General features: G+C 59.8%; 1 protein-coding gene across 5 annotated transcripts; it reads right to left on the reverse strand.

Moving 5' to 3' along the window:
• Nucleotides 1–694: 694 nt before the first annotated feature.
• CSRNP1 (cysteine and serine rich nuclear protein 1) lies at nucleotides 695–13,106 on the reverse strand. 5 transcript variants are annotated; one of them, XM_047876056.1, is made up of 5 exons: nucleotides 12,948–13,106; nucleotides 6,388–6,638; nucleotides 3,809–4,068; nucleotides 2,953–3,267; nucleotides 695–2,869 (listed from the first exon to the last, which is right to left on the reverse strand). In XM_047876056.1, exons 2-5 carry the CDS (start codon nucleotides 6,596–6,598, stop codon nucleotides 1,889–1,891), a joined length of 1,767 nt encoding a protein of 588 aa, XP_047732012.1. In that variant the 5' UTR covers nucleotides 6,599–6,638; nucleotides 12,948–13,106; the 3' UTR covers nucleotides 695–1,888. The 5 variants fall into 5 exon arrangements, with proteins under 5 accessions (XP_047732012.1, XP_047732011.1, XP_047732008.1 ...); XM_047876055.1 differs by lacking the exon at nucleotides 12,948–13,106 and adding an exon at nucleotides 8,056–8,189; XM_047876052.1 differs by lacking the exon at nucleotides 12,948–13,106 and adding an exon at nucleotides 7,799–7,982.
• Nucleotides 13,107–13,416: the final 310 nt, after the last annotated feature.

A 13,416-nucleotide genomic window follows, 5' to 3' on the forward strand; every position in this document is an offset into this window, starting at 1 on the left:
CAAATCTGCTGTCCTTGTTTGGTCCTCCTCCCTCCCAGCACTCGTATAAGCCATTATTCCTAAGGGGGAGGTCGACCTTGCTCCTCCTCAGGCCCCACACTTGGGACTCCCCAGGGCAGGGCGAGGCCTGCTCCTCTGGCCTAGGCCGGGGACAGGTCAGACCGCCTGCTGGGGACAGGTCAGACGGGTCCGGCTGGTGCAGGAGGAGGAGGTCCCAGGAGGTCCCGCAGCTTCCGGGGCTCAAGTCCCCAGGGACCCCAGCCGCTGGGCCCCACAGGAGGCCTCTACCAGCTACATCCCACTGTCTGCCCCTAAAGGGGGAGGGTGTGGGGGGGGGTGCTTCACCCTTGAAGCCAGGCCCCAGCCCCGCGTGACCAAGTGGGAAAAACCCCGGGGCAGATAGCCCTGTCTCAGAAGACTGCCCTGCTGCTCCCACCACCCCAGGTGACCACTGGGGAGAGACGGGTTTATACAAAGAGAACACTGCTCGGCCTGCCCTGCCCGGCCAGCCTCCCACTTGGCCATGACTGGCCTGTGCAGAAGGAGGCCCACTATGTGGTGTCTCCACCCCTACCCCAGCAGAGGCTCGGTGTCCACCCTGCCCTGCAGGTCCCGCCTCCCCCTCCCTCCCCAGCACCTCCTGAGGGTAGACCCCCCCCCCAACTCCAGGTCCCACAAACGCAAACCACCGGTGTTAAAAATAGAGCCTCTTTATTGGTACCTGTAAGCTCAGGTACAAGGTGTTCCCACAAGCACGCAAGCTGGTAAGGCCTCCTAGGCAAGAAGGCAGGCCCACAGCCTGGGCTTCTTGGCACAGACATGGAGAAAGATGAATAAATTATATAGCTCTAACACTCAGGGACGATATAGAAATTAGGATGCAAAACTTAACATCAGCAAACAAACGGCATAAAAGCCACAAGGAGCCGCCCCTCACCCCAGCCAGGTGGCCTCAGGGCATGGGCAGGCGGCCCAGGCTGGCATGCGTGCCCAGAAAGCCCTGAGATAGTGGTCAGGGGCGTGCTGTGGGCCCCGAGGCTAGCCCCTTGCCCTCGCTGGGGCTTCCTGCTCCGCCTCTACACTGATGGGCCCAGCATGAAGGCTGTGACCTTTGGGGAGGAGGAAGATATGGCAGAGGACAGGAAAAAGAGGAGGCCGTGTGGGGCAGGTTTTGGTCACGGTTGGTCAACCCCACCCAGCCCCCTGCCTGGATGCTGTCCTCAGCCACCCGGGGCCAGGCAGCTGCCACAGCAGACCACAGGGCCCAAATCCACACCTGGTTTATACCAAAGCCCAGGAAGGGCAGGGATATAGGACTACAAGGCAAAAGGGACTCACGGGGGTCTGTGTCCCACCCCAACCCCAGCATTGCCCGCCAGCCGGGGGGGAGAGGCCGACACCTCCTAGTCTCCAAATAAATTATGGAAATAAATTATAGTCTTTAGAGTCCAGAGAACGCGGCCACCCATGGGTCTGGGGCTCAGGATGGCAGGAGAAGCCGTAAGAAGTGGCTGATTGCTGCCCTGTCTTGCTGTCTTTGGGCTAAGGAACATCATCTGAGACCGAAAAGGGGTCTGCGAAGCTCCAGGGAAGGCTTACGTCCTCCTGTCCCTGGCACGCACACCGTGGAAGTGGAAGGAGAGACTGTGTGTGCTTGGGGGGCGGGGGAGCAGGGTGGCGGAAAGGGAAGGCCCCCTCCCCGCCCTCTCTTCGGCACAGAAACTTACAAAAATAAATAAATCAATCCAGAGTGTTGCACAAAAATCAGGAGTGCCCGCACGGGCGAGCCAGCCAACGGGAGACCCTTACCTACAGGCCTCAGGGAGCCCCCAAATTACAACAAAGCAGCAACAGGGCTCTTGGGGCCGTGACAAGGTGCCCCGGGGCCTTACACGGGCACAGGCTCCACCAGAGACGCCGGGGCGGTGTCCTCAAGCAACTGGCTGTCTATGAAGGGAGCCAGGGCCTCGGCGGCTGAGTCAGGCAAGCCCATGACGGACTCCAGGAAGCAAGAGCCCGCGTCCCCAGGCGGAGAGAAGGCAGGCAAGGGGAAGTAGGGTGCCTCGAGGTTGTCCAGGCTGTCGGACACCTTCCGGGAGGTGTAGTGAGGCCCCAGACTGTAGTCTGGCAAGGCCTGGAGCAGCTCGAAGGAGTCGCAGGAAGACAAGCTGAGGTCCACGGAGTTGCTCTGGCCAGCGTCCGAGCCGGGCGGCACCGAGGTGCCCGGGAGGCTGCCTTCTCCCAACCCTTCAAGGCCACCGTTTAGGAAGAAGCAGGCATCCAGGTTGGCATTTTCATCCAGGATGCCTGACGTGAGGCTGGAGCTGGAATAGCTGTGGGTCCAGCTGGCTGGGCCACCGGGGTCACCAGTCCCAAAGATGTCAGCTGGGTGGAAGCAGCTGAGGTTGTCGAGGGTCCCCACTCCCCCTTCCTCCTCCTCCTCCTCCTCTCCTCCCAGGTCCGAGTCACTGAAACTCAGGACCCGGGCCAGGCTGTCATCATCCATGTCAGGCTGGAAGCCAGGGCCGGGCAGGGCTGGGCGGGTGGGGCCGCTGGGGGTCTCGCTCGTGCCTGAAGCTGTGGAGGAGTCGGTCATGTCACTGCTACAGCTGTCGTCTCCCAGCTCGCTGCTCGCGGGGGGCTTGGCAGGCGGGAAAGTGGGAGCCAGCGCCTGCTCACCGGGGCTGGCCGGGCCGCCCTGAGCGGAAGCCTCCAGCTCCCCCAGGCTCTCAGCCCCCTGCTCCAGCTGCAGGCGGGTGAGCGTGTGGATGAAATGGGTCTGCACCCGCGCCTGATTAAATTCCACGCGGCCCTTGGGGTTCGCACAGCCCTCCCGGCAGCAGCCGCAGGGGAACGCGGTGTGGTCCATCTGCAGAGAGAGCAGAGCGTGAGAGAGGGTCCCCCCGAGCCCAGACAAGCCCCCGCGCTCGGGCCTCCCTCCCCGGCCCACACCTGGCACTTGATGCCCGCCAGGCTGCAGCTGCAGGTCTCGGGGTCACAGACCCGGTCACAGCGACAGCCACAGTCCTCGCGGGACTGGCGCACGGCCTGCAGCTCCCGCTTCTCCTCGCGATCGATCCTCCGCACTCCCGCAGCCCGCAGCAGAGCCCGCCGGCGCCGGGCCGGATAGGGCTGTAGGAAGGTCATTTCCTCCAACCGGCCACCGGCCACGGCCACGGCCAAGTCCTCCTCCACGGAGGCATCATCGATCGCGTCCACTGTGAGTGGCAGGCCGGCCTCCGTCTCGGGTACGCCAGCCTCCGTGAGCTGTATCCAATGGGAGAGAGGAGGCATGTGAGAGACAGAAGGGGTCTCTGCCCCCACCCACGGCCATCGGTCACCCGACAAGCGCTCTGGGTCGGGCACCATAGATACCACAGTGAGCTGGGAGGCCAAGAACACTGCCTTCGGGGCATTTGCAGAGATTTCCCGTTCCTGTCATTCCCCAGTCCGTGGACAAACCCACCCAACCATCAACCAGCCAGACACAATGACCCCCAGGGTCACATCAACTCCAGATTCCCGCCCTCCCTGCAATGCTCCTGCCCCCCCCCCCCCCCCCCCCCCCCCCGCCCCCAGACAGCTCCCGGCGCCGTGCCCCCCAACCCTGCAGCAAACAGGCCCTCCCACACCCCACTCTGCAGATAATGCAGGCGACAGGCCCTGGCCGAGCAACACTGGCCCCAGGGGCCTCTTTCCCCAAATATATAATGAGCACCCGGGCTCCCAGCCCGGAGGCCCCGCCCCCTCACGGCCAGGACTTGAGAAGCTGGCCCAGGCGCTGGCGCGGGGCAGCGGGTCTCCCTACCTTCCATCGCAGGGCTTCTAGCTTCTCCTCCTTCAAGCGCAGGCGCAGTTTCTCCCGCCGAACCCGGGCTTGCTCCTGTGCAAACTCGGCCAAGGAGAAGCGGCGGCAGGCGCTGTGGCGGGGGGCCATACCCAGCGTGCAGCCACCGCGGCTGGGCACGCTGGTGAAGCCCTGACACCGAGGAAAGTAGAAGACGGTGATGCCATCGAAGGCAACGCGGCCTGGGCGCTTCCGGGGCGCCCTCTTCAGGATGGACAGGGCTAGAAAGGCAGGGAGGGAAGGGGCAGGGCATTAGTTCTCCGTGAGGGACGGCTTAACCTCCAGGAAGATGGCGAGCTGCCTCTCCTCACACTCCCCCTCCGATCTCCTAGCCCAAAGAAAGCAATGGATCCGAACGGAGCTGGAGAAATGGAGCCAGCCTGGCTGGGATGCGAGCTGGTACATTTGAACGCCACTCCTAGGTCACCATGGGCTTACTGTTATTTACCAGTCCCAATGAGAGCATTTGGTGACATTAAGCATCTTTCCCATCTTTATTAGCCATTTATAGGTTCCTTATGCAGTTTTCTGTAGTTTTGTATTGATTTGCAGGAGCTCTTTATATATGACATTAGAGATAGTAATCATCTAGCCTATCTGTGCAAATATTTTAGCCTTTTAATATTTATTTATTCATTTATTTATTTTTTAAATAAAATGTTTATTCATTTTGAGAGACGGAGGGAAACAGAGCATGAGCGGGGGAGGGGCAGAGAGAGAGAGAGGGCGACACAATCCGAAGCAAGCTCCAGGCTCTGAGCTATCAGCACAGAGCCGGACTCCGGGAATCACGACCTGAGCTGAAGTGGGATGCTTGACCGACTGAGCCACCCTCGCGCCCCTTTGGTCTTTTATTTTTGTCCAAGGCATTTTATAAAATAACTTCTAAGGCTACATAATTAAAAATATATTGATCTTTTCCTTTATAGCTTCTGCATTTTGGAACACACTTAGAAAGGCTATTATTTGGGATTACCTTTCTAAATTATGGATTGTATACTGGGTAGTAAGCTATGTATTTGGTATCTTCTGTACACATATTGGTATACCGTTCCTTTTTATTAGGCTGAACCATAGGCAGAACCATAAAGCAGTTGAATACTGGCAATTTCGTGTATTTCCACGCAATATGTTATTTTGTCTGTCTCAATCCAATACATAGAATTCTCATCCTCTCTGCTAACTGGCGAGTACTTACTGAACAATGCTAACTACCAGTGGTGACAGGGTCCCCATCTCTTTCTTTAGTTGGACTGCTTCTAATATTTCCTCATTGGTCAGAATGCCAGCTTTTTGGGTCGAGACACAAATTTTTTAATCATGTCAGGCAGCATCCATTTATTGCTACTTTATCAAGGGTCTTATCCAGAAGGGACATGACATTTTTATCAAATGTCCTTCAACATCGACAGTGGCTCCCATATTTTATAGTAAACCATAAAAGTATAAAATCGGATTTTATAGTATTTTATATTTTATGATATTTATAATATTAAGCCATTCTTGTATTTCCAGAACACACCTACAGGGGTTTAGTCAACCTACTGTTAGATTCTATGTGCTACAAATCATACTCTTTTTCTAGTATAATATAAAGATGTACAACAAGTACATAAACAAAGACACCATATCTGAGGTATTAAAATGTCATGGCAGGAATGTCGTAATTAGGAAAACTATGTCTCGGGGTGCCTGGGTGGCTCAGTGGGTTGAGTGTCTGACTCTTGATTTCAGCTCAGGTCATGATCTCATGGTCATGAGATCGAGCTCCGCGTCGGGCTCCCCGCGGAACGTGGAGCCTGCTTCAGGTTCTCTCTCTCCCCCTCTGTCCCTCTCCCCTGCTCTCTCTCTCTCTCTCTCTCTCTCTCTCTCTCTCAAAAAATAAATAAAATGAAAAAAATATATACAAAACAAAAAGAAATTAAAAAAGAAAGAAAAATATGTCTAAAAAGGCTCCTTAGGGTTGGGGGCAATAATAATGGAAAACAAGGTTGAGGAATACTATTTTAGGGCTGTCTTTGTCAGTTCGAAATCAAAATTATGCCAGCTTGAAAAATAACTGGGGGAAAGAAACCTTTCCACTATGTTCAGGCAAAGCCAAACAGCATTCTGACAGGAGAGGGACCGGCCTGACAGGCCCCGCGGTGCAGAAGTGTGGGGCGTGGGACTCCGGTGGTTCCGTAGGTAGGACAGGGTGTGCAAGCAGGAGAAACGAAACTGGAACAGAAGGGAGGAGCTGCAGCCGGAGGGCCCGAGGGCCACAGTGAGGAGCTCCGTCCTGCCTGCCCGGCAGGACTTCTAAGCAGGGAGTCCCAAGGTCAAAGGTGAATCTAGCCGGCCCGGTGCCTCTGGACAGAGGGCATTCCTGAGTAACCACTGTATTACGGGAAGTGGACAAGGTGGGAAGCCAAAGCCGCGGGGACATGACCTCCAGGGGCCAGAATGGCTCTGTCGGGGGACAAGGTGGGCCTCCCGATTTCATCTTCAGGAAGGATGAAGGGGTGTGGTGGTTCCCGGGAGGGGGGCGGGGCGAGACTCACGGGTGAAACTCCGGGGGCCACAGAAGTCACGGTCAGGCAGGGGTATCTGATCCCAGGGGCCCTCCTCATCTGAGTCCCAGGCCAGGGAGACGGAAGAGCTCGGGGAGCAGGAGCCAGAACGGCGGCCCGAGGACAAGGAGGAGGAAGAGGAGCAGAGCGAGGAGGAGTCCTCATCCAGCTGGTCAAACTTCCTCTTTAGCGGCCCAGTCATGGTGGCGCTGGGGGTACTCTGGGCTTTGGGCACGGACGGCCTGGAACGGAAAGGAGAACGCTCTCAGCGGCAGGCCTGAGGGCAGGCGGTGGGGCGCCCGGCCACGATCCCCCGCTCCCCCTGCCCTCCCAGGTGTCCCGGGCCGCCCCCTCGACTCTGCGTGCAGGGGGCCCGGGGGGCCCGGCTCCAGGAGGCTTCCTTCCACCAGTGCAGGCGCTGAGGGCCAAGGCCTCCTCCTGGCGCCTGCAGACTCCCACCACCGCTGCCCAAACGCCTTCCCAGGACACCACCAGGCACCTTCCCCGCTACCTCCCACGACCCACCTACACACATGCATACACCAGACCGACAGATGGACCGGCAGACCTCAGCCCGGCCTCGCTCATTCCCCGACAGGAATCCTGGGGGCTGACTCACTGGCTGGCTGATTCACACGGCTCGCATCTGTGTGCCTTTGTGTGTGTGAGGCCGTCTGCCACAGCCCGCACAGCCCTGTATGGTGGCTTTGCTTCCTCCTCCTCCTCCTCCTCCTCCTCCTCCGCCGCCGCCGCCGGCTGCCCCAGCACACCCACCGACACACCACCCTGCACACACACACAGACTCCCTCTCCCTCTCCCTCTCCGGGGCCAGGTTGACCAGGGCACTCCGGGAAACAGGCTGGCTTTGACACTGGCCCCGATTCCCAGACACAGGACTTTCCAGAGCCCCTCCTCTCCTGTGACACAGCCGCTCAGACTTTCCCTCAGAAACCCCCGCCCCACCGAAGTCCCCTGCCTCCAGGCCTGGCCGTGCTTCGTGCTTCTCGAACTCCTGTTTGGGTTTTAAAAACCCATCTACATGGTGTCTCTCCTCCAATATCTAACCCCGTTTGTTTGACTTAACTTCCTATGGAGATTGTTTGTTTCCCCTTAAAACAAACAAACAAGCCAACCCACCAACCAACCACACACACAACTCTTAGTGAAACTGACCGGTCAAGATGTTCCACTCTCTCCTGTTTGTAGCTTGGTGACATGGGCCACGTCAGGACACAGAGCTTACTGTGTCTTCCCCTTTGGAGGGTCTCAACCACAGAGCCTCCCACAGCCTGGCTGGCCTCGGGTAAGGGGACTGGACTTGGGGCTCCTTCCCCTAAATGCCTCGGCCACCCTTGGCAATCCCCAAAAGGACTCAGTCCTGAGGGCTGGGCTACCTTGTACCTTGTCTGTGTCCTACAGTGCTCAGGCCTGGGCCCCAGGAGGTCACCAGGAGGAAGGGGAAACGATGCAGAGGCCCCAGTGCTGGGGAGCCCCTCCCCCACTGCCATCACAGGAAATGAGAACAGGAAAAACCAACCAGAAGGCTGCCGATCTCCCCTACTCAGGTGTCCTTTCGAAAGGCCCCTGTCCCCTTCTGGCGAGCCTACCACAAAGTGTCTGGATCCCAGACCTAGGGGGTCCGCGGTCCGCGGACTTACCGGATAAAATTCGTCCCGGGGACGGCCTCTCCTCGCAGGCATGAGACAGGCAAGAGAAACCCCCCCTCCTTGCTAACCTCTCGTTCACACTGGGCCAGGGGAAGAGAACGCACAGGTGCTTCCGGGGGCTTCTCAGCGGGGAGTTTCTCAGGCCGGGCGCCCCCCCCCACCCCACCCCCTGCAAAACCACAAACAAAAACAACGCAGCTCCCAGCTGACCTGCAGGCTCTCCCAGGAGATGGGGAAACTCGTTCGTAACCCGGAGCCAGGCACACACGTACATACACGTGCAGCCCACAGACACACACAGAAACACACACAGACAGAGCATACCCACACAGCCTGCCCCTACCGGCCCCGCTGGGAGACCCCCATCCTTTCCCAAACCCCAGATGCTGTCCACAGGGCGCCGAATGCCTAATCCCATGCCCAAGCCCCAGGCCCACCCCCCGCCAAAACCAAATGCCCGCTTTTTATCTGTGCCTGGCTGTCCCTTAGAAACATAGAATTCCATAGGCCCCAAATCGAACCCCTTGTCTCTGTTCCCCACCCCCCATGCCATCTGTTCCTCTTCCTGTGTTCCCTATCTTAGTAACGGCACTGCCACCCACCCAGTTACTCAAGCCAGAAACCTGCAGCCATCCTCACTCACGCCTTCCTCCCGCTCCCTCCGGCCACATCCAGGCACCCAGTCCTCCAAGTGCACACGAGCTCACTTCGCGCACGCAAGGCTAGGCACAGACACAGCACTGTGGGGGCCATCAGCAGAGTGTTAAGAACCTTGGCTCCGGAACCAGACTGCCTGCATTTGAACCCTGGCTTGGCTATCGCTTGATCGCATGACCCCCGTCAAGGTCCTTAGGCTCTCCGTTTCTCCGGTTCTTGGCCTTCAAACCTCCTAGGGTTGGGAGGTTTACGTGAATCCATGCATGCCAAGTTCTTAGACCGGCAGTAAGTGCTTAGTGGATATGTCGTTCCGAACTGTGAGAAAAACGAGCTCCTCGATACACACATGTGAATCTCAATGATGTCATGTGGAATGAAAGGAGCCAGACACAAGAATACACGGGAATGAAGTTCAAGGAAAGGCAAACCCAATCAGTGATGATACAAGTCAGAAGTGGGGGGGGGGGGGGCGAGGGATAGCAGAAATCTCACCGGGGGGGAGGGGGGTGGAATCCTCTCGAAATATTCTGTGCTGACCTAGCTGGGGGTCCCATGAATGTCTAAAACTAAAAATTCACCTAACTGTACACGTGGGATTCATAGGCTTTATGCATTTTATGTATGTCTCCTTCACCTTTAAAAGTTTATTACCCTTATGCCTCTGTCCCCACTGCTACTGCCCAATGTCCCCTGCCTCTGCTCCTGTCACCCCCCTGCAGCCAGAGTGGTCTTCCCAAGCCACATGGCTCCCTGCCACCCCCATGCTGAGGAAAGCTGGCCCTTAGGATCAAGCCTAGAATTCCACGAGAGGCTGAGGCAGGCTTGGCTCCTGCTTCCCCACCCTCCCCTCACTATATTCCAGCTGAACTTGCAGTTTCCCTAATTGCCATGACCTGCCCGCCTCCTGGCCTTTGCACAAGCTGGAACCCAGCCTCGCTCTCCTTTAATAGTCATTTCCAAGAGGGCCTCCCTGAAACCTCCACCCCTCACTCCTGACTATATGCCTCTCTGGGCTCCCACGGGCCCTGGGATTCCCCTATTCGGGCCCTTCTCTCACGGTCTCACTGCCCCTCCCTCACACCAGGCTGACGGCCTCTCTGCCTGGCCATCACTGTGCCCGTGCCTAGAACAGCCTGGCATAGAGAAGGCACCTCTAGCAGAGGTGGACCTCTGAGGGGTGACTGCTCAGAGTGATCACCTGGTCCTGTCACAGTCAGTCGGGGCGGGGAGGGGGCGGGGGGGGGTGCCATGCCCACTCCCCAGCCTGCACCAGAGGGTTGGAGCCACAGAAGGGAGTGGTTCTGGGAGTTAAGAAGCATTGGTTGCAGACAGGTGCCAACACAGGCATCTCAGGAGGCTCCCTGTTCCCCAGAAGTAAACAAATAGGTATCAAGGAAGCAGGTTTAAGCCTGACACCCTGGTTCTGCCTCAGGCTTGTCTACAGAATGGGAACTCAAGGTGAGGGGGTTAGAGGCTCCAAGGCTGCAGACGGGAAGCAGGGACACAGATAAGCTCCCGCCACTCGGTCCATTCTAGGGGTGACCCTCCCCCTGCCCCGGATCTGCACACCCGCAAAGTCCCTGATGCTCCCCTGGGGTGGAGGGGTGGAGGGAGAGGGGACAGCCCTTGGATCTCAGTGCCTCCCTGTCCCACCTGGGAATCCAGAGGCAGGAGATGAGACAAAAAGACAGCCAGAGACAAGGACAGGCCAAGTCAGAGAAAGGAATGAAAGATAGTGAAAGAGTCCAAGAAAAGTGTCAGACAGTGAGTCAGAGGAGGGGGGAGGGGCCCTCAGTAGCTACCCAGGAATCAAGATCCCAACCATGGCACTGTTCCCAGGGTGAACACAGCCCCCATCCTAGGGTCCCGGGGGAAGGAGAAGCGATTCCCAGGAGCTGGCTCAGACAGAAATACCACACCCCCAGGAGCCCCAGAGGCAGGCTCTGAATCAAAGACAGCCAGGCTTCTTCCGGGATCTGCCTGGGCCCTGAGAATCAGGCCACCCTCCTGTCACCACACACAGGAGTTGACAGCTCAGGACGAAGGGGTGACACTTCCCCACTCTACTACCCACAACTATCTACACATTCAGGCCACACTATGTGAACCCAGGGAAGGCCACCTCAGCCTGGGCACCAGGCAAACAAAGGCTCGTTGGGGGTCAGGGGGATATCTCAGGGCCTCTGGGAAGTCTCATCAACTTCTCTGTGCCACTCGTTAGTTAGTCCCAGTGCCCCAACCCCTGACCACAGCTGGTATTGGGGAGAGGGCACCTTGGGCTGGCCCTATCCTCCTCTGGGAATCTGAAGAATTATGTCCTTTAACCTCAGAGCCCCAGGCCTTGGTCAGGCCAGCACCTGGGGGCACACGACCCCAGACTCTCAGGAGCTACTTCCTGGGACAAGGGGAGGGCACCCCTGAGTCCCTCTGGCCCTCACTGGGATTGGCTAGGAAAACAACCTGGGCAGCACAAAGAGGGCAGAAGGGAAGCCTTAGCACACCCCTCCCCCCCCATCCCTCTGAAAGTGATCCGGGCGGTGGGGAGGGCACGGTTCCTCAGCCTTGGCCTCCAGAGCCTGGCACTGGGCAGGTGCCAAATGTTTGCTGGCTACAGAAGGCAACTGCTCCTGCAGAAGGGAAATTGTGCCTGACACCTGAGCAGGGCCTCCTTCCTTCTCATTCATTCATTCATTCATTCATTCAACAAACATTTATTGAGCTCCTATAAGATGCCAGGCGCAGTGTCAGGCACTCGGGCACACAGGGACAGCAAGACCTACACTGGCTGCACTCTCCCAGCTTTTGAATTTAGTGGCAAGGAGTGTGTAGTTACAGAATGGTGGCGAGCGCTGGAACGCACGTCTGAGGCAATGTGGGGCAGGAGGGGCAAAGCTGAGGGTAAAAACAGTCTCTGGGAGGAAAGGAAGTAGAAAGAGCTCCAAAGGGGGGCACAGCGAGGGGGGGGGGAGGGCATCCAGCGACAGGTTTCTGGAGCCGCGGCTGCCGGGACAGGCTTTAGCCCCAGGGCACTGGAAGCCTCAGCAGGGTTTAAGGAGGGAGTTGACAATATACCAGATTTGCATTTTAAAAAGATGGCTCAGTCGCCGACTGGAGGGGGTGTGACCTGCTGGGCCGGTGCCAGGGCTAGGTGAGAGATGACAGGACAGGGAGGGCACAGGAGAAAGGGGAATAGACTCGGTAACCTCTGGATGTGGAGGTGGAAGAGGACAGTGATGTCAAGGATGGGGGGCCAGCGGCGGAGGCCCCATCCAGAGGGCTGTGAGCCATCGGGCGTGGGGGTGTGGGGTGAGCCGCGGAGCTGGGGAGGGTCCCTCCGGTGTCAGGAGTGGGGGCTACGAGTGTGATTGTGTCAGGGAGCAGGAGGGCCTAAGTGTGTGCCGGCTGCTGTGGCGAGGGCATCCAGAGGTGCGTGCCTGCGGAGGGGCCCCCGGGGAGGGGAAACTGAGGACCTGGGGAAGTACGTGCAGGGGAGCCGAGAAGTGCGTGGGAGAGAGCCTACGTGTGCCCGCGGGTGTCCGGCGGGGCTGCGCCCGTGACTCACAGCGGTGGGCCTCCGCGTGTGACGGTGACTGACAAACAGGTGAGCGCACGACACAATCCCTCCTCCCTCCCTCCCTCCCCGCCCTCCCACCCTCGGGGTCCGTGACTCACGGAGCCTCACTCCTTCTGGCTCTTCCCTCCACTCCCTCCCTGACCCCTGCTGGCCGGGGGCGCCGGGCACGGCACGCGCCGCAGCCCTGGCGCCCGCCCCCGGGGGGAGCCCGAGGAGGAAGGCGACAAATGTCACCTGCTCCGGCCACGCGAGGAACTTCTGAAAAGTTCTCAGGCAACTGGGTCAAAAGGAAACTCTCCCGTGGACGCGCGCACCCCGTCACCCAGCCGCCCGCGCCAACCTGGGCTCGGCCGTCACCCGCACTGAGCTCGGGGCGCCGCGACTTCTCGGGGTACCCTCGGTGGCGCGGGGGAGGGGAGCGGGAAAACCTGCCACTCTCGCCTCCCCGCCTCCTCGCCCCGGACCGCCGGCCGGGCGCGCAGTCAGGGGCCGGGCCGGGCCGTCCCCCCGCCCCGGTGCCCCCGCTCGGGGAGGCGGGGGGACAAATGGCAGGGACCGGAGGGGCGCAGCCACCCCCCCCCCCCCCGCCCCGCGCGGGACGCCCCCTCCCCGACGTCCCGGACAGCCGGGCCCGCAGCTGCTCGGTGCTCACCTGCGATCCGGACGCTCGCCAAGGGCACCGATGCGACCCGCGTCCCGGCCGGGGACGCCCCCGGTGCCGCGACCCCGAGCGCGCTCCGCCGAGCCGCAGTCGGCCCAGCCGTCCCTCTCTCTGAGCGTCCGGCGGCGGCGGCGGCGGCGGGAGACTGGCTGCGCCCGGCCCCGCCCGCCGCTCCGCCCTCCTCGTCAGTGGAAAACTCCGGGGCTCGCAGCGCTGACGCACGCCAGGCCTCCCGCCAGGCCGCCCGGCAGCCCCGCCCCGGAGGCGCCGCCTCCTCCCCCCCCCCCCCCAGCCCGGAGCCCGGCGCGGCGGCCGCGGGGCCTCCCTGCGGACTCTGACCCCGCGCGGCCGCCGCGACCGCCCCGCGCCCTCGGCCCTCCGGCGCCCTCGCCCGTCCCCCTCCCGCGGTTTCCCCGAAGTCGCCGACGCGCCCGGCCGGCGGAGCCGGGTCGCGAGGATC

Source organism: Prionailurus viverrinus, chromosome C2 (genome assembly GCF_022837055.1).
Source record: "Prionailurus viverrinus isolate Anna chromosome C2, UM_Priviv_1.0, whole genome shotgun sequence".
Classification (NCBI taxonomy): domain Eukaryota; kingdom Metazoa; phylum Chordata; class Mammalia; order Carnivora; family Felidae; genus Prionailurus; species Prionailurus viverrinus.

What these genes read in the sequence shown, in the direction of transcription:
- CSRNP1 (XM_047876052.1), bottom strand. Translation starts at nt 7,905, where the DNA reads ATGGCAGTGGGGGAGGGGCTCCCCAGCACTGGGGCCTCTGCATCGTTT. An exon ending in CACTGTAGGACACAGACAAG is followed by an intron (nt 6,639 to 7,798) that starts GTACAAGGTAGC and finishes TTTCCGTTCCAG; the next exon opens with GCCGTCCGTGCCCAAAGCCC. An exon ending in TGGCGGGCATCAAGTGCCAG is followed by an intron (nt 2,870 to 2,952) that starts GTGTGGGCCGGG and finishes CTCTCTCTGCAG; the next exon opens with ATGGACCACACCGCGTTCCC.